The sequence below is a fragment of the Panthera pardus genome, unplaced genomic scaffold, assembly GCF_024362965.1.
Source record: "Panthera pardus isolate Hobbes unplaced genomic scaffold, ASM2436296v1 HiC_scaffold_22, whole genome shotgun sequence".
Taxonomy (NCBI): Eukaryota; Metazoa; Chordata; class Mammalia; order Carnivora; family Felidae; genus Panthera; species Panthera pardus.
In genome coordinates, this window is record NW_026526788.1 from 8178805 (window position 1) to 8199695 (window position 20891).

Below are 20891 nucleotides of genomic sequence, written 5' to 3' on the forward strand. Positions count from 1 at the left end.
ATAAAAGTTTAAGCTTTATCATGTCTGCAAGAATAATACCTAAACATTGGATGTAGAAATTGAATGTAAAATGTTGAAAAATGATAGAGAATACAAACATTCTGCCAAAACAGTTAACCTAGTTATATAAATATTAAAAAGGAGAATGAAAATAACTACTGACATGGATAAAATAGGGTATAAAGAAACAATAAAAGGGTTGAACCTAGAGTTCTTAAAACAAAACAAAACAAAACATTAACGGAATAGAATACTGTTTTCTTTGACCTAAAAAATAACATTGTGGGTAAAAAAATTATAGAAAGACTCAGATTGTGTAGTGTTATTTACGTGCATTCTAAGTTCAGAACATAATACTGTATATTGGTCTTGGAACTATCAAGTATTTGAGATCATTAAAATAACGCTGGAAGGTTCTATTCCAAAATCATTATCACTGCACACTAAAAATAAGTATACTAACAGGACAAAAGAAGGAGAACAGAAAAACCGAAACAACAAAAGCAAATTCGATGGTCTTTGTAATCATATGAACATGAATCTTATTTTTTAAACGTTTATTTATTTATTTATTTTGAGAGCGAAACAGAAAGACAATGTGTGAAAAGGAGGGGCTGAGAGGGGGAGACAGAATCCCAAGCAGGCTCCCAACTCAGCACAGAGCCCAACATGAGGCTCAGTCTCTCACAACCGTGAGATCACGACCTGAGCTGAAATCAAGAGTTGGACGCTCAACTGACTGAGACACCCAGGTGCCCCTGAATCTTGTTTTGAATACTAATACTTATATCTAACCCAAAAGGGCCTTGCACATAAATGATCTTAATTCACCAAATGAGAAAGGAAGCCTTCTAGGAAATGAACTCTTTCTTGTCAAATGAACATATAGTGATAATATATGCTGTTAACACATAAATCAGTAGTGATAAAACAAAATATTTCTGAAACAAAAAGTTACGTCTTTGTGGTATGAGACATACTTCTCAAGGGACACGTTTAATGAGTGACAACCTGCCTACTGAGTGGTAGAATTATAAATCCACTCAACTTACTTGGAACTAAAGGCAAACAAGAGTTTTCAATTAAATATTTTCCAAAGTTCGGTCATGCAAAACGATTTCAATTAATGAAAGAACACATCCTGTGATTACAAGTGTGGTTTGAAAATGGAAGGTTCTCCTGCTACATGTGTTGCTGTCTTCCGTGAAGGAAAAGGAGTCCTTTCTTTACCCCATTTGTTCTTGCACGGAATAGATCTGACCTATTTTAGTCTTTGGCCCCGACATCATTTTTGTGAGTTGTGCTATCTAAAGACTCTTGTTATTGAAGATAAACTAAACCCAACTAAAAGTGAAAAACTAGGAGCACTTGAGTGGTTCAGTTGGTTGAGTATCGAACTCTTGATTTCGGCTCAGGTTGCAATCTCACGGTTCGTGGGTTCAAGCCCCACATTGGGCTCTGCGCTGACAGCACAGAGCCTGCTTGGGATTCTCTCCCTCTCTCTCTGCCCCTGTCTCACTTGCTCTCTATCTCTGTCAAAATAAACATTAAAAAACAAAAGTGAAAAACTAAAACTAAAAAAAAAAAAAAAAAAAAGGCAAAAGAAAATCATTATACAAGATTCATACTATTTCATTGTCTTGATATGCCTGGAGTACCTATAAGTTAGCATATGACTAAATCAAGAGGTGAGTGAGTCAAAGGAGATCAGATATGAAGGGAAAGTTTGTTTCCCTGTAGGCTGTGCAATATAATTTTCTTGTTACATTACATCCATGACAGGAGTGTTTTGTAGGAAAAATCATATTGATTTAATTTACGTTCAAATAAAAATCAAGAGTTATTTATTTTTAATGTCTACTAAACATTAATATCCTTAGGAATGCCTTTACATACATATTATAAAAATATGTAATGGAATAGTAATAATGGGAAACATTTTGGGTATCATCTGCTGCTTTTTTTTTTTTTTTTCAAATTGAGTGTCCATTTTAATTTGCTGGATTTAGATTAGTTGTACCTGGCCTTGATGTGTATTCAGTTTCTCTTTGAGAATATGTTTCCTTTAAAAAAGCATTTCTCTGGAATGATAACACAAAATGTTATTAAACATACAAATATTGAATATAGTGTGAAAAATAACCTACATGAAAAGCATAGATGTTTTTATATCAATAATTTATATGGGAATTTTCATAGAAACATGGTATAACAGTGACTCATATTTCTATACTAAAGAAGGTTGAACAGATGTTTGGGTATATATAAAATTAGGAATAAGTGTCCAAAAGTATATTTCATATAGATGAATGTTTACATATTTAGTACCTTTCTTGTAATGGAAAAAAAATAGATAACTTGTATACTATTTTTGAGAGACTATCATTATTTTTTGAGGAAAACTCAATTAATTATGCTTATTAGCTTTTGCTTTTCTTAACTTTAATCATGATTGTGCTTACTTTTTTGTTCATGCCAGGAATTATTTCCAAAAGATTTATCAGGACCTCAGATAAATTGTCATTTAAATTTTTCTCTGACCTTTGTGCTCCCCTCCCCCCCTACCTATATTGTCCTTTCTAGGGATATCATGAATAATAAAGTATTTTACCAGCACCCTAATCTTATGAGGGCACTTGGGATGCACGAGACGGTGATGGAGGTCATGGTGAATGTCCTTGGAGGTGGAGAGTCCAAGGTAAAGGAAAACCTTTGATTCTTAAGATGCGAAGAAGTATGACTCCCGAGGGCATCCATTACATATTCTTAATGAGGATTTCTTAAATCTTCTTAGGAGGACTGTTTTTTAAAGAATAGCTTTCGAAAAAAAAAAACATAATAAAACCTTATAGATTGAGAATTGAATATGCTAGTTATTTTTTTCCTTTGATATTGGCAACAGTTTCTATCTTATACCGTGTAATTTTCTGTCTCCTAAACTATTCCCATTTAGTGGTTATTTAGAAACTTTAAATGTTAATACTATGCTAACTTTTTGAAATTCTGAATTATAAATTAATGTCCATTACATAAAAAGTCCAAAATACAAAACATGTTCTTCAGACCCAGACATTCCCCTTGATTTAGACAACAGTTAGTTCCACTAAATTCCTGATCCAGGCCAAGTTTTGAAGATGATGCTCTGGAGTATTTGTTTTAAGACTATAAAGTTAATTTTTTAAGTGATTGAAAATTAAAATAAAGTTCTTTAAAACTAAATGAACAAGAGTAATAAAACAGGCAACTTCATGTGAATCAGTATAATTTCATGACCTATGATTTGCAAAATATATTTCAGTATTTTTGGAAATGTTAAGATATATTCTTCAAAATATGGAAAGGAGTCCATATTTCTCATGTTCAGTTAGACAGACTTACAAAGATATTTATAAAGTATTCTGTTAGGGAGGGACTCAAGAGATTCATCTGGGGTATATTAGAACAAGATTTGGCCCTCAGGGAAGATGTATTTGATGGGATCTAGCATGCAGACCTTCTGGTCAAGGGGCTCATCACAGTGACAAGTCTGGCAAATCAGGGAAGGTGTGAATCCTGGAAACTTAAAAACAACAACAATAACACCTATGGTAAGAACGCCCTTCTGTGGTTCCAGGTAGTGGAACTTTTCACAAGTGGTCTCATTGAACTTTCCCTATCTTACCCCAAGTAAGTATTATCATTCATTTTAATCCAGTTTTACAGAACTGAATCATTGAGACAGAATATCATCCCAAGGAAGCACAGCTAACAGGTAGTCAGGATTCACAACTGAGTCTGCCTGAATGCTGACTAGGTTTGTGCTGCCTGTAGATTTAGGGCTGTAGATTAGTTCCAGATCAATTCATACAAACCTCTGATAATGAGGTTTATAAATTAGTGCTGGGCTTGTTCTTCAATGGCTCAAAGACTAGGTGAGTTAAAGTCGAGACAAATGATGGTCTTCAGTCTCGAAGGCTTGGCACCCATGGGCACCCATGGAATGACAGTGTGATTGGATCTCAGTTTCTGAACTCAGTTTTCTGAAGACCATTGGCTCTCACCGCTAACTAAATGCTCTTTATGTAGGAAATCACTTTTCCCAAGATGGTGGCCAACTGTTGCCGTTTTCTTTGTTACTTCTGTCGTATAAGTCGGCAGAATCAAAAAGCTATGTTTGACCATCTCAGCTATTTATTGGAGAACAGCAGTGTTGGTCTTGGTAAGTAAATTCGTGGCTTTAATTTCACCTTTAAGATAAAAAGAATATATTACAGTTAAAAATTAAACTTTAATGGAAATTAATTTTAGATTAGTGCAGTATGTGTCATATTTAGAAATGAAATTTTGAGGGAAAGTATGTTTTTATATAGCCTTCATGGTTGCCGCACAATCTGGGTTTTGTCTCAATGTTGTTTGAATTAACAGCCTCACCAGCAATGAGAGGTTCAACACCATTGGATGTGGCAGCCGCATCAGTGATGGATAATAATGAACTGGCCTTAGCTCTGCGTGAGCCAGATTTGGAAAAGGTAAGCAACATCCATACCCCTGTGTGTGTGTGATGCTTGTTTATAGTTGTTTCTCAAGATTATTTAAATATAACTGTAATGGAGTCATAGTTATATTGATACAGTCACATCTATTGTGTACTATAAACATGTTACATATATTACATATAGCATATAATTGTAAATTACAAAGAACAAGAAACTTGAGATAAAGTGTTTCCTCTGATCACGTGCATTTTTCTATGGAAAGGGAATGAACAAAAAGTATCTGTTGTTCCTTTTGTTTTAGTCGTACAGTTTCAATTTCTTCCAAGGTTGTTTTAACATCCCAAAGTACATTTCGTATCCTATAGACATATATTCCAGGGCAAGGCATCCGTGACATATTAAGACCTTGCACTGTAACCAAGCACTTGAAACCCCATACATGTTTGCCGGAACATAGGTAAGTTCCCCCCCCCCCCCCAGTGTTGTCGTTGTGATTGCACTCTAAGTAGTCTCCCCGGTCCCTCCCTTGCTCCCCTATTTAGCAGCCAGAGTGAGCCTCCTGAAAGGATCTTATTAACCCTGTCTACAATTCTTCCAGAGACTTCCTGCCTCGCTTCAAGTAAAGGCATTGTGATAGCTTCTGACTCATCTGATTTCACACATCCGTCTTATTTCATTTCCTGCAATTCTCCTCATCTTTTCTGTTTGCTCCAGCCACGCCGATTGCGTTCCTGCCTCAGGGACCCTGTGCTCACTGCTCCCTCCATCTGCAGTATTCTTCTGCCTTATGTCTTCCTGGCTCTTTTCCTGACACCCTTCCACTCACTCCAAGTCACCTTTTAGTCTAGCCCTTCATGCTCATGCCATTTAAGATTGAAACCTCTTCTCTGTCTCCTTTCTTGTCTTTGCTGCTTTCTTTTCAACAGTTGAAAAAAAACACATTTGTAGGGGCATCTGGGTGGCTCGGTCAGTTGAGCATCCAACTCTTGATTTCAGCTCAGGTCAGTGATCCCAGAGTCCTGGGATCGAGCCCCACGTCAGACTCCACACTGAGCGTGGAAACTGCTTAAGATTCTCTCTCTCTCCCTCTGCCCTTCTCCTGTGCTCACTCTCTCTCTCTCCGAAGGAAAACAAAAACCACACAACAAAAACATATTTGTATATTATAGAGATGAATACACATTTTCATATTATTTATATTTCTGTAAATACAGTTTAATATTTATAGTCTAAAATCATATTTTAAAGCAAATATATTTTACTAAAATCTGTATGTTTGCATATTTTTAGAAACCGGCTCCTTACCATAGCAATAAGGCCAGTGAGTCGCGTGCTCTCTCTCATTTTTTGTTTTTTTTTATTTTTAAAAAATATTTTTAATGTTTATTTATTTTTGAGAGATAGAGGACAAGTGGGGGAGGGGCAGAGAGAGGGAGACACAGAATCTGAAGCAGGCTCCAGGCTCTAAGCTGTCAGCACAGAGCCCGACACGGGGCTCGAACCCATGAACTGTGAGCTCATGACCTGAGCTGAAGTTGGATGCTTAATCGACTGAGCCACCCAGGCGTCCCTAAAATCTTTTTATCTACACACGCATTAAATTGGCTACTATTTAAAAAGTTGACTATACCAAATGTTGTGGAAGATACAGAGCACCTGGAACTCTTACCTGTTGCTGTTGAGATGAACAATGGTGGAGTCAGTTTGGAAAGCAGGTTGGCAGTTTCTTCACAAATTAAATGTATCCCTGTCCTAAACGCACACCTAGCCCTCTCACTCATAGGTACTTGCTCATTAGAAATAGGAATGTATGTCCACACAAAGGTGTGGACATTGCTGACAACACTGTTCATCTTAGCCAAAAACTAGAGACCGTGCCCATCAGGTGATGAATGGATAAGGAAACACAGACTATTTCCATATGCGGTGGAAGGCTGTTATGAAGCAAAGGGAAGGAATGAAGTCTTGACATGTGTTGCAATGTAAATGACTCTAAAAATCATTATTCTGAGTGAAATAAGCCAGGCACAGAATGACATACATATCTTTATATACATATATATACAATTATATACTTATATGCATTTATACATTTACATACTATATATACATACATATATATATATATATATATATATATATATATATATATATATACACACACACACACACATGCATGTACATTGTATCTTTATACATGGATTGCATGTTCTAGAATAGACCAGTTAATTTGTAGTGACACCAAGCAGATTGTCAAGGCATCCACATGCAGGGAGGGATGGATGGGTCCTGAAGAGTGATGAAAATGTTCTATTTTTTTCTTGTTTATTTATTTATTTTGAGAAAGAAAGCGGGAGAGGCAGAGAGAGAGAGAGACAGAATCCCAAGCAGGTTCCACGCTCTCAGCACAGAGCCCAACATAGGGCTCGAATTCACAAACTGTGAAATCATGACCTGAGCTGAGATCAAGAGTTGGATGCTCAACCAACTGAGCCCCACAGGCTCCCTGTGATAGAAATGTTCTGCATCTTGACTGTGCTGTGTTTTCACCAATGCATAAATCTCTCAAAGATCACTGAACTTATACTTTAAATAGATGAGTTTGTTGTACACAAATTATACTTCAGTTTGGTACAAAATATTTTTAGCTAGATTGTTTATTTCTTTTTCAAGCCGATTTAACTTGATCTGGGTTAATTTGGTTGATAAGTTGCTTGACTGGCAATCTACTGCCATTGATAATAACATAGGGATTTCTTTTAAAACTGGACCAGTTATGAAATTTGCCAAGGATCAACATTCAATTAAAATGGTAATTTAAAAGGCAATGATAAGCAGAAAATGTAATGTGTTAAAATCAGTAATACTGAAAGGTAAGTAATACTTGCCCAAATTTTATAGACAGTGAAACCATGGTTCAGAAGGATCTAGTAAATAATGCAGAAAAGATTTGAACCCAAGGTATTTGAATATAAACTTAAATTGATAATACCATGTTGAAAGTAAATTCACTTTTCTAAATATCACTGTATCTCAGATGGGTCTTTCAGTATCTCCGATGGATTCAGGTTTTATGCTGGGTGAGGGGTCTTTAGACATTTTTAAAGTTTATCAAATATATCATAATATATATATATGTATATATATGTGATTTATATATAATGTATAATACATGTATGATATATAATGTATAATACATATATGATATATAATATAAATGTATATATATATACACATATATATATACATATATATATGTGTATATATATATATATATATACACATATATATGCACACACAATTTTTTAAACATAAGTTCTACATCCAATGTGGGGCTTATCTCACAACTGCGAGATCAGGAGTTGCATGGTTTACCGACCGAGCCAGCCAGGTGGCACAAATATGTTTATAGATAAAAGTCTCAAATTAAATGCTGTGAAACTTAGGAATATTTTCTTTCATAGAGTTGATTTATAAATATTTTTATTACGATAGCACTTTGTTATGATTTATAAATATTTCTTAATTCTAAGGTTTTGCTAAAGAGAGTTCATGTGTTGTCATGAGGTTAAAAACAACTTGCAGGGGCACCTGGGTGGCTCACTTGGTTAAGCTGCCTACTCTTGATTTCGGCTTAGGTCATTAGGTCACAGTTCATGAGATCGAACACCGAGTTGGGCTCTGCACTGGCCCCATGGAGCCTTCTTGGGATTCTCTCTCCTCTCTCTGCCCCTCCTCCCCCAAAATAAATAAACAAACATTTAAAAAAACAAAAACTTGCAAAACCACATTCTTTTTTTTTTTTTTAACTATTTTATTTGCTTTTGAGAGAGAGAGAGAGAAACAGAGCATGAGCAGGGGAGGCACAGAGAGAGGGAGACACAGAATCTGAAACAGGCTCCAGGCTCTGAGCTGTCAGCACAGAGCCCGATGCACGGCTGGAACCCATGAACCGTGAGATCATGACCTGAACTGAAGTCAGATGCTTAACCGACTGAGCCACCCAGGCACCCCAAAACCACATTTGTTTTAAACTGTCCTTTGAGAATATCATGTATTATATATCGTATTAGCATCTAATGACTTCTGACCCACAGGATAACACATTTGCTTATCATTGTTTGTAGGTAGTTCGATATTTGGCTGGTTGTGGACTGCAGAGTTGCCCGATGCTGGTATCTAAGGGTTACCCAGATATTGGGTGGAATCCAGTTGAAGGAGAGAGATACCTTGACTTTCTCCGATTTGCTGTCTTCTGTAATGGTAAGACTAATTGCTTTGGGTCTTTTTTTGGTCATGATTAAAACTGCATAAAAATAGATGTATAAAATAATAATATATCCTAGCATTTTCATATAAGAAGCAAATGTTAGTAAAGAAAAAGTTAGTAAAATATTTTATAATCAGTAGTTCGTTCACAGTAATAATTTAATTTCTAATATTTCTCTTGAATGCGATGCTTTTATTATTAAACTAACATTTTTAGGCAGTTACAAGTTCTTGTAAATTTTAATAATTGGGTCCTAATTAATAGGTAGGCTTATGGTTTCATTTCCTATAACGAATTAACAAGGGTGAAAAAACTATGCATCTGTAATGCTTTTTACTTTCCAAATTTTAAGTACAAGAAGCTTTCTGAGTCTTGTGTACATAAAACTAGTGATTTAGGTCGAATTCTAGCTTTATTAGTGACTATGTCCTTTGGTTTTAGTGATTTTTCTTTAAATCTAAATGAATGAACACAACATCGATTGGCTCAGAATGTCCATATAACCAATGTTTGTGTGTTCTTGTTCCTCGTTTGATTTTAGGGGAGAGTGTGGAGGAGAATGCTAATGTTGTGGTGAGGTTGCTCATCCGGAGGCCCGAGTGTTTCGGTCCTGCTTTGAGAGGGGAAGGTGGGAACGGTCTTCTTGCAGCAATGGAAGAAGCCATAAAAATAGCCGAGGATCCCTCTCGAGATGGTCCCTCACCGACTAGCGGATCCAGTAAAACACTGTAGGTCTAATATATATACTCTTAGGAGCAAATTATACTCCTTGTCTTGAAATTTTACAAAATATGATTGGCATTCTGTCAATTGCAATAGAATCCTCTGGTACCCATGATTTCTGCCCTTGGAAATCCAATGTGTTAGACTTGGAAGAACGGATGCAGGGCGCCTGGGTGGCTCCATCGGTTAAGCATCCGACTTTGGCTCAGGTCATGATCTCAGAGTTTGTGACTTCGAGCCCTGCATCAGGCTCTGTGCTGACAGCTCAGAGCCTCGAGCCTGCTTTGCATTCTGCCTCCCTCTCTCTGCCCCTCCCCCATTCACACTTGTTCTCTCTCAAAAATAAACAAGCATTTAAAAAAATTAATGAAAAAAGAAGAATGGATGGAATTTGCTGTGGGTATAGCTTGAATAAAGAGAAAATAAGGAAGATGGGGTGAATGTAGCAGGGAGAAGTTTAGGTTGTTTGGAGGAGATGTATTTTGTGAATTTTTTCCCGGGGGGGGGGGGGGGGGGTGGGGTGGTATGGCAAAGCGAGTCATTACAAACCATGGCAGACAAGATTCTGAAATTGTAGGAGGGTTTGGTGGGAAGCTAGCTGGAATGAGTTTTCAAGATAATAGTAAGAAATTAAGACCTTTAGCAAGAGAATGGGGGACTTAACTGGCATAGTGGTAAAGCCCAGAAAAGGGGGCGTTGTCATTCTGAGGAGCAAAATGCTTGATTAAGGTACAATGACTGATATGGGAGGCAGTAGCTACCTTACATTTCTACATAGGAGACATTATTAATACTTGATTCCAGTAACGGACATGAGTCAACTCAGGCATGTTGCTTCACAGTTTTTATCTGTGGGGGTGAGTGTCTTGCTAACAGATCCTACTCCCATGCTACTGACCCCCCTGGAAAAGATAGAATGTAGGGCTTACTGGAGGCAAATTTCCATGCAGAGTAGTCCTGCAGACCCTCATTCTTGTATACACAGACTAGGCCTAGATGTTTTGTCCATGTCAAGTCCAAGGTGGTTTCAGACTGGGAGTCTTCCGAGATCATGTTACATGTTTATCAATTAGCCACAGAGGAGCTAGGTGGCCCTCAGTTTCTCTAAGTAGTGGAAAATATATCAAGAGATCTCTGGCCCAGGACCACACCAGTGAGTGTGCACACAGTGCCCTGGGAGCAGCATTGCATGCCAAGAGGATGTGGTCAGCAAGGCCTTGCTGTCTCCCTGCAGACTGCTAGGTCCAGCTGAGCCACCTACCAAGGGAGGGGTGAATGATGTGATCTTCCAAGGCCATCTAGATTGGTCCCTCATTAGCAAGATAATGAGGTCTTTGTTTTTCTCACAGAGATGGGGAGGGAGACATGTTGGATTATTTGGGAGTGGCTGGGTGGGGTAGAGTACATGGTAAAGAGATAGTAAGTGAAAGATAATCACATTTCTAAGTACTTTCTCTGAGCCGAGCACTGTCCTAGGTGCCTTACATTTGCTATCTTATAGGACAGATCTTTGTCACCTTTTTTGTAGATGTAAGCTATTTATAAATAAGTCTTCTAAACAGGGGCACCTGGCTGGCTCAGTCCATTAAGCTTCCCACTCTTGGTTTCAGCTTAGATCTCACAGCTCATGATGTCACAGTTTGTGAGTTTGGGCCCCATATTGGACTCTGTGAGGACAGTGCAGAGCCTGTTTAGGATTCTTTCTCACTCTCCTTCTCTTTCTGCCCCTCCCCTGCTTATGTGCGCACGCGCGCGCGCTCTCTCTCTCTCTCTCTCTCTCTCTCTCTCTCTCTGTAAATAAATAAATAAATAAGCTTAAAAAAAAGGTAAGTTTAAACTTACCAAGTCTTTCCATTAGTTATTTTCTTTGTTAAAACAAAGGTTGTCTGCCTCTAGAAATAAGCAGATTCCATCAAATTAGCAATTCTTTTTTTCGTTTGAGGGATTCTCAATATTAAAGTTCCCACAAATGTATTCTTGGTGTCTGGTCTTTAACTCCTTGTTACTTCCCTTTAAAAATGTCAAGCTACAAATTAATCACATACATGAAAAGTAGCAGAAGAGGCAGAATGAATTACCTTGGGGATCCCTTTTCTCCAAGAAGTATGTAATAAACGCGAAGTGTCATTTTATCATCATGTTTCCTTTGCTTTCTGTTTCTTTTGAACAATCTACAAAAGTGAGACGGAAGAGGAGGAGGATGACACTATCCACATGGGGAATGCCATCATGACGTTTTATGCAGCTTTGATTGACCTCTTAGGACGCTGTGCTCCTGAAATGCATGTAAGTGCTTTGGGGCCCAAGAACAGCGATCCTGGCTTATCCATCTATGTGAAGAATCCACAGGGCCACCTGGGTGGCTCAGTCGGTCAAGTGTCCGACTCTTGGTTTTGACTCAGGTCATGATCTCACGGTTCATGATTTCGAGCCCTGCGTTGGGCTCTGTGCTGGAAGCAGGGAGCCTGCTTGGGATTCTCTCTCTCTCCCTTCCCCACTCACGCTGGTCTCTGTCTCTCCCAAAATAAATAAATAAAAACAGAAAACAATCCATAGCCGGCAAACATCATAACGGCATCCAAAACCAATAATCTCCACGCTCCATTAAAAATAATAGCAGCCGCCTAATTGCTGAACAAGTGTTTATTTAGTTGGAAATGCCTTGGTTGTAAAATTAGTAATGAGATTTCAGTACAAGTCATTAGTGGAATAGCCAGTTACATCTATATCTCTCAAACACATTCAGCCTCCCTGTACTTTAAGAAGAAAAGAATACATTTTTCCTATAAATTTCCTCTGCTAATTTAGTGCATGCAGAGAGAGAGAGAACAACAGCTCCCGACAAGAGTCATTTTCTTGGTGCGCAGTATCTCGTCTCTGAGGGAGCTGCCATATGCCCGTCACTGGTTTAGGGGAAAGTGGGAGTGCGGGTGGTTACAGAGATGGAAACAGCTATTCAGGCTCTATGGATTGGTGTTTTCTGAAATGTTCTGATGGAGAAGAAATTAGAAGTCTCCTGGAATGGTACTTACTTTTACTCCGTAATACATTCCGATGTTTTGTACTTTATTTTACCCTAACCGGCTTTGTTTTATTCTATCGTATTCATTTTAAAAGTGCTAGCTTTTAAAGGCTCATAAAATTAGCTTCATGGCCTGGGAATGGGAAAGACCACAGAGATCGAAACACAGTGAACAGTGCTGGGGCATATGGCAGATACACGTCTAAACTGAAAAGCCCTTGGGACTGTTGCTTACAGATCACATCTTTCTACGTATGCTTAGGATCTGTGGGGGTTTTGTGCGTTTGTTTTCGTGTTGTTTTATTTTTCTCTCCTTCTTTTTTCTTTCTTTTTCTTTTTGTTTTTTTGTTTTTTTTGTTTTTTGTTTTGGTCTCCTTCTCTCATGGCTGTAGGTTAAAACCTTCGTGTTTTCTTGGGGCACCTGGGCGGCTCAGTCGGTTAAGCGTCCAACTTTGGCTCAGGTCATGATCTTGCGGTTCCTGAGTTCAAGTCCTGCATCTGGCTCTCTACTGAGAGCTCAGAGCCTGGAGTCGGCTTCGGATCCTGTGTCTCCCTCTCTCTCTGCCCGTAACCCCCACCCTCATACTCTGTCTCTCTCGAAAATAAACATTAAGAAAAATAAAATCAGAGAAAGCCTTTAAAAGAAAAAAAAAAAAAAACTTTCATGCTTTCTTGACATAACTTTTTCGTTGTGAACAGAGAGGAATCCCAGCGTGGAGAAATGTCAGAATGTTAGAAGGACTTGGAGCCTGTTTGTATGCTGGAGGTGATTGCATACAAAAAACTTGATGCTCCCAGTATCTGTTCTTTTCTCAGTTGACATGAAAGATCAAAGGAACCAGGAAATTATGCCAATAAATGGAAATTTTGTGCTCTATTAAACTAGGAGGAAAAAAACCAAGTGACTCAGTAAGGCGCTAAAGTTGGCACTTCTGAAATTTATTCATCTTCTGTATCGATTGGTTGAAGACCTCCCATGTGACAGAGATTGTACTTGTGTTTCTCACCTTGTGGGGAAGGAAACAGGTGCCCCCCCCCACCCCCCACTCCGAAAGCCCGTGGTCTGTTCCAGAGCTTTGCTGAGGTTCTCGACATATCGCATCCAGTCTTTACGAGTCGTCCATTAGCCATTGACAGCCTCAAAAACCTGTCATGATTCATATTCACGTTTTCCCCACTACATCCTAAACCCTTCCTTGGGAGAAATTAGTATGGAATATGGATAAGGATACAATTACATTTTCATCGCAAAGCAAGAAAGAGGCTAAATCAATCATAAATATTACTATGTGTTCTGGGTCCGAAGATAATTATTTCATTGTATTTATTGTTCATGTTACGATAGGTATTTATATATAATTTTGCGAGGTAAGCCTTCGTAGCCTTATCAGATTTTCAATGTATTTTAGTACCCTGCAGAGGATAAAAACTACTGTTTTGATGGTTAAACCACTGGGCCTATGCTGTAGTACATGATTTGGCCTATGCTGATGTCAGCAGTACTGTGTGGACGAGTAAATATCTGTCTCTAAGCCTAAAATAACAAATTCTGTGAGAGGTCTAAGTTTATACGCATAATTAATTAGCAGAAAATTATTTTAGATGGGGAGACCCATTCTTCAGATTTTCTGGATGGAATTGTAACACTGATTTCACGAAGTTGTTCTAACGTTCCTTCGTTTTCCTTCATGTAGTTGATTCATGCTGGTAAGGGGGAAGCCATCAGAATCCGGTCAATTCTGAGATCCCTAATTCCATTGGGAGATTTGGTGGGAGTAATCAGCATTGCTTTTCAGATGCCAACAATAGCCAAAGGTAAGGCCAGCTTCTTTGTAATTCAGTGGGGCATTGGAGGACATGATGTTTTAAATGCTACCATCAGTACTCGACATTCCCCCCAACACCTCGCCCCCAGTCCCCACTGCCATGCAGCATAGTTACTGGGTTTACGTTTCTTCAAGAAAAGTAAAAAAACTTGGGGCACCTGATTGGCTTAGTGGGTTCGGCGTCTGACTCTTGATTTCGGCTGAGGTCATGATCTCACGGTTTATGGGATAGAGCCCGGCATCGGGTTCTGCGCTGGCAGCACGGAGCCTGCTTGGGATTCTCTCTCTCCCTCTCTCTCTCTCTGCCTCTTCCCCACTCTCTCTCCCTGTCAAAATTAATAAATAAACATTAAAAAAGTTAAAAAGGGAAAAGCTATAAAGTACATCTTTTTCATTGAATTAAGAAAAGCTCTATTGCCATATTCTTCTACACAGACATTTACAAACACACGTATATAAATGAAAAAGATATTACTATTTTGTAAAGTATTTTCCAGCCTCATTGTTTTTAAACGGCTGTTTTCAATGAGATTTTTGTATATGACATTTCAGACAATTTCCAGAGAAGAGAAAATATGTACCTCAACTATCTTACCTAATTTCTTTCCACTGGTTTTTGTTTGTTTTTTTTTTTTTTTTTGACCCTCATTCTTCTCTTTCTTGCCTGCAATTCCTTTCTTCACTCCTTGGGATAGTTTTCTTTGTCATTTACTTATAATATTTTTTTTTCCCCAGAAATGACCATAGCTTCTGACTTAGAGATTTATAAATTCCTAGTGTGTTGAAAGAAGTGCTCTTATCAAGACAAAGGAGAGAATTAAAAAAAGAATTTTTTTTTTTTACCATTTTGATGAAATGTTTATTGCCGTTCTACCGTATGTCATTTTGGTTTAGCAACTGCTTGTGATTAGTTTTTAATATTAACCCAAAAGCATGGAAAATAAAGGTATAACCTACTCTCTACATAAACCTTTGTCCAACAACTGTGGCCCCTCCCCTGGGGCCAGATTGGGTTGGGGAAGAGGGAGGGCTCAGGCATTGCTGGATGAAGCACAGATGCCTCACAGTTTGGGTGGTTTACACACACACCGATCCCCTGCAGTGCCCCCAAACCACAGCAGAAATAGCACATGGCGATGGCCCGAGGCCAATTCCCTGTTGGTGGTTCACTCTGCCTACCATGGAAAAAAAGATTTAAGAGTTATTGAAGATTTGGAGCACTTGGGTGGCTCAGTTGTTTAAGCATCCAACTCTTGATTTCATCACAGGTCGTGATCTCACTGTTCGTGAGTTCAAGCCCCACATTGGGCCCTCTGCTGACGGCACAGAGCCTGCTTGGGATTCTCTGTCTTACTATCTCTCTGCCCCTCCCCTGCTCGTTCTCTTTCTCTCTCTCTGTCTCTCTCTCTCAAAATAAATAAATAAACATTTTTTAAAAAGTTATTCAAGACCACTAAGGGACAAATTAGATTCCAAATTATACTTAGATTTCCTTTTTCCGGTTTCAATTTTGTTCAGTTTTCAATTTTTTATTGGATATTCTTACATATGTCATTTTTATATAAACTTCTAATTTTAGAAGAAAGTGTAGTCTAGAATGAAGGGACCACTGTGTAACTGAACGTGACTTACCCTCCTCGCCAGCCTTCTGATGAAGAGAAAGTAGTTTCATATGTGCCCAGCTTATAAACCCAGATCTTCCAGCCATAAGAGTTGAATATTCATTGTGATTTTCGAGAAAGCATGAACTGAATAATTGTCTGTGGCTTTTCATCTTCTCCACTTGAGGCAACTTCTTTTTTTTTTTGTATACATACAGACTGTTCTCTCCTGCCTTCTTTCCACTTCTCTTTCTAACTCATGTTCATTTACTTAAGTACAATGTCCTTTCTTTTCCCTATATTTTGAGCCATAAAATTGGTGCTGTCAGAAGAAAGATAATAATACCAGTGTTACACAGATTAGGAAAGAGAGAAGTGCTACATTTTTAGATAAAATCAGTTATCATGAAAAACCAAGAACATAACCCCTAAGAATATCCAGATGTCTCATTCAGAATTCCCCCAAAGTATATATCATTTTGCTCCAGTTATCTGCCATTAGCCTTCAAGATTTTTCAAGGTGGTTTCTTTCCTGTTCTATTTAGTTGTGCTGTAATGATATTTGGTGGTGTTTTCCTTTATAAATATGCACTATATTGTCTACCTTGGGGTTTAAAGGATTTTTTTGTGAGCTCTCACAATCACGACGAAAGTTAATTTTTAAAACCCAATCCATTGGTTATTATTAAATTTCTACTTTTTTATTACCACTTTCCTTTCATGGAAAATATACACAGAAAACTGTATGTTTTTATTTTGAGTGGTACGCATTTAAGTCAACTTTAAAAGCTAAACTGGTACTTTTTTGTATGTTTCTGTGACAAGTCAGTTGCCCATTTAAGCATCACCCATTATCAGTAATAATTGTTACTGTATGTTATATATTTAGGACGTGAAGTTTGCCTCTAATGATTAGTTCTTCCTCCCTTAGTGATGGCTGAGGCCTTTCTCAGAAATTATTTATCATCTTTTAGAACTACAGCATGGCCCAGAATAATAATGAAAGAGGGAGGGTTTCAGAAAACTTGAGGGACAAACACACAATCTCAAAAGTTGATATTCATGGTTTGTGAGATCGAGCCCCACATCAGGCTCTGCGCTGACAGCATGGAGCCTGCTTGGGATTCTCTCTCTCTCTCTCTCTCTCTCTCTCTCTCTCTCTCTCTCTCTTTCTCTCTCTCTCTCTCTGCCCCTCCCTGGTGCGCTCTCTCCCTCTCTCTCTCTCTCTCTCTCTCTCTGAAAATAAATAAATAAATTTTAAAAAGTTCATGTTCACTTCCTGCAGTGCTTGGCCCCAGCAGATTTGGACAGACTATCTAAGGCAGTAACTGTAACTGTAGGCAGATGAATATTGCAGGGACCACAAGGTAAGGCCAGTATACCTGGCCTTCCTTCTTCTAGTTCAAAAGCCAGCAATTTGACAGGAGGCAGTCTGTCAGCTTTATTGTCTCCACTGTGTTTGAGGAGATGGTAAAAGTGAAACAGCAACTGTGGCAACTCAGTGAGTCTTGAATCCCAGGTATGTGTAGCTGTAACATTCCTTAACATGAACGTCTACTTGATTGAGTGTTTAAAACACAGATCTTATTTTAGGATCAGCAGGTTGCCTGACATTTTGTTAGTCACGACTGTATATTAAAATCTTAGAATCTTAGGGCACCTGGGTGGCTCCATTGGTTAAGCGTCTGACTTCAGCTCAGGTCACGATCTCACAGTTCGTGAGTTCGAGCCCCGTGTCGGGCTCTGGGCTGACGGCTCAGAGCCTGGAGCCTGCTTCGGATTCTGTGTCTCCCTCTCTCTCTGCTCCTCCCCTGCACATTTTCTGTCTGTCTCTCTCAAAAATAAATAAACATTAAAAGAATTTTTAAAAAAATCATAGAATCTTATAAATTTGAATTCCCTATCATGCAATTTTTTAGGAGAATTAAACTGGACTGGAATTTCATATGGATTTTTAATTAAAAAATATAACATACTGATTTAACATTAAGGATTAAATCAGTTTTGGTTGGATTTGAAAGCTGATTTTCTTGGTTTAAATCTAACTTTGCCAATTACTAGGTGTACAACCCTGGGCAAGTTATTTAACTTCCTTAAAGGTCAGTGGTCATCTGTTAAATGTAGCTAAGAATACCAGCCTCACAGTGTGCTTGTGAAAATTGTTATCGAATGGTGTCTGTAACTTTCCTGGCATAGCGCCTAACACCACAAACAAGCTGTTATTCCCATTATTTTAATGATAGGAAGGAAAGTAGTAGGTATATGGGTATTATTATCATTTAATAAGGAATGGAAGCTATTTGGTATTAGCCTTTAATATAATGTCCCTGAAAACATTGTTACTTGTTTATTTTCACAATTCAGATATGAAATCCATTCATTAATTATGAATGAAAACAAACAAGTTGTGACTTTATTTTTTCAGGATGATTGTGGTCATGTAACCTCTTCCCTGGATCCTTGTTTTTTCAACATTGTATCAATATTAATGATTCTGTGATAGTCTTTGTAGATTCTCATAGTGTATTATCAGTAGCAGGATGTTATTTGGCATAATTACCACATGGCCAAACAGGAAGCAGATCTGTCCTCCAGTTTTTTAAATTGGCACATAATCCCCTAATTCCATATCTCAGTGATTCCCAGTGTGTGGATCTATGGAATTCTAATGAGATTCCCTGATCTATACAGGCATCAAATAGTGACTATTAATAGAGAAAATAATCTGATTCTCAAATATGTCTTAAGTGTTGTTAAATGCTATTATGATTCATGAAACGTATTTCATTTGACAGTCCAACTGATTCATAGAGTTGCATCATTTTGTCCAAGCCATAAATATGTAAATGAACCATGATTATCACATGGGGATGCATGAGTGTTATTAGTGTTTAAAAGAGGCTCTCAGGGATGCATGAGTGTTATTAGTGTTTCTGAAAACACTGATTTTTTGAAAACAGTGAAAACTTTGCAGTTTAACTTGTTATGGTATTTACTAGTTTTCACAGTGTAGATTTGGGATGCCTTTTTGTTTCTTTCACATTGTCTAGCATAATGCTGTGTATGGAATCAAATACGCAGCTAACAAATAGATATGCCCAAATCACATTTCGAATGACCTTGAATTTACATTGCCCTGTGGTAATTCTTAGGCCAGTTCCTAGCACTTGCTTGTGGATAGAAGGACAAAAAAACATTCAACTGATAATTTTACTTGAATGTGAGAAGGCTGGAGAGAAGCCATTCGTAATCTGTCCATTAACAACAACATGTCACCTTCTCTCTTTTAGATGGGAATGTGGTGGAGCCTGACATGTCTGCGGGGTTTTGCCCAGATCACAAGGCAGCCATGGTTTTGTTCCTTGACAGGGTCTATGGCATTGAGGTTCAAGATTTCCTCCTCCATCTTCTCGAGGTTGGCTTTCTGCCTGATCTCCGGGCTGCTGCTTCTTTAGATACGGTAATGATTTTAACGATGAACATTCTCAATTCCTCTGGCTTATTCTCCATAGATGTATTCATTCGTTTATTTATTGTCACCAAATGTCTATTGAGTACCAATTATACTTTTAAGCCGGCAGTGGGTAAACATAAAATAGACTGTATCCTAAGGAATTCATTGAACAGTGGGGAATACTTACAACCTCAGGATTAAGATAAGAATTCTGATCAGGTACCACGGAAGATAGTAACCCTGATTTGGGAGGTTGGCTGAAACAATCATGCTTCTCAATGAAAGCAGTTACAGTATTAAGAATGTTTAATGGACACTGTTGAGTTGTGCCAATAACAGTATCATCCTTATAATACTTACAAGGATACTATATTATAATATAATATCATAATTATAACATAATGTCATCATTACAATATAGTATCATCATTGTAATATAATATCATCATTATAATATATCATCATTGCAATATAATATTATAATATAATATCATCATTATAATATAATATCATTACAATATAATATCATCATTATAATATAATATCATCATTACAATATATCATCATTATAATATAATATCATCATTATAATATTTAAAGCATAGATAAGGCTGTAATGTTCCCTGTGCCTCCTGTGGCCCGTACTGAGAATCTGTCATTCCTGGTGTAAATACTCTCCTGTTTGAAGCATTGTAGAGTAAGCTGAAGCTCTAAATGTCATTTCGATAGTTATAATACCTCCTTTTCTCAATTAAGTGGGTCTTTTTGATTCCAGAGAAAACCAGATCTTGAGGTGGTAACAGCTTTTTCATGAAAGTCTTCAGAGGAGACTCCTAAAAATACATTGAATTTTCTTTTTTCTTTGTTGGGGGTGTTCACATGTAATTCTGAACCTAATAGGATAGTCGAGAACACAAGAAGACAGTGAACCTTCCACTATCGATTCTGACAGACAGGAGCAAAACTGTAAACGTTATTAAGTAGAATTATGGAAGAATTTTTGAACATGAGATTTGTTATGGGAATAAGCTTCTTTCTGTTTTTCCTCCCCTAGTAAAGTACTCACATTCTTGGATATCATTAGCGTCTTCAACTGACACTCATCTTACCATTGATATTTTATTATAGAATGTGAGCCTCTTGGGCTTCTTGAGGAGGTAGAGATCACTATAGACATCACTTCATTTTTATCTGTTTGTGAGCAATCGAAAGTTGATTGTTACTAGTGGTAAAAAAAAATCATATGAACCACATTTAAAGGTATAACTGAGGAATACATCTTCACTTTTCATATACTGTAACACCTTGGATTGCGAGTAACTTGTTCTATGAGTGTTCTGCAAGACGAGCAAACATTTCTAATGAATTTTAACTTGATCAGCGAGCGATGTCTTCTAATACGAGTCGCACGTGACGCCAGACGTCACATGATCCCACCTGAGCCAATGGGTCTTGAAATTCGGTTTGATATATGAGTGCTTTGGATTACAAGCATGTTTCCAGAATGAATTATGCTCACA

General features: G+C 37.8%; 1 protein-coding gene across 9 annotated transcripts in view; it reads left to right on the forward strand.

The window, feature by feature from the left end:
- RYR2 (ryanodine receptor 2) overlaps positions 1-20891 on the forward strand; it is a 756877-nt gene that overhangs the window by 542865 nt on the left and 193121 nt on the right. For all 9 annotated transcript variants that reach the window (XM_053910232.1, XM_053910224.1, XM_053910226.1 and 6 more), the window contains 8 exons: positions 2584-2698; positions 4066-4198; positions 4405-4508; positions 8603-8738; positions 9287-9473; positions 11649-11754; positions 14185-14305; positions 19208-19377. In XM_053910232.1, the coding sequence (XP_053766207.1) occupies positions 2584-2698; positions 4066-4198; positions 4405-4508; positions 8603-8738; positions 9287-9473; positions 11649-11754; positions 14185-14305; positions 19208-19377 (1072 nt within the window). The remainder of the gene's footprint in view (positions 1-2583; positions 2699-4065; positions 4199-4404; positions 4509-8602; positions 8739-9286; positions 9474-11648; positions 11755-14184; positions 14306-19207; positions 19378-20891) is intronic.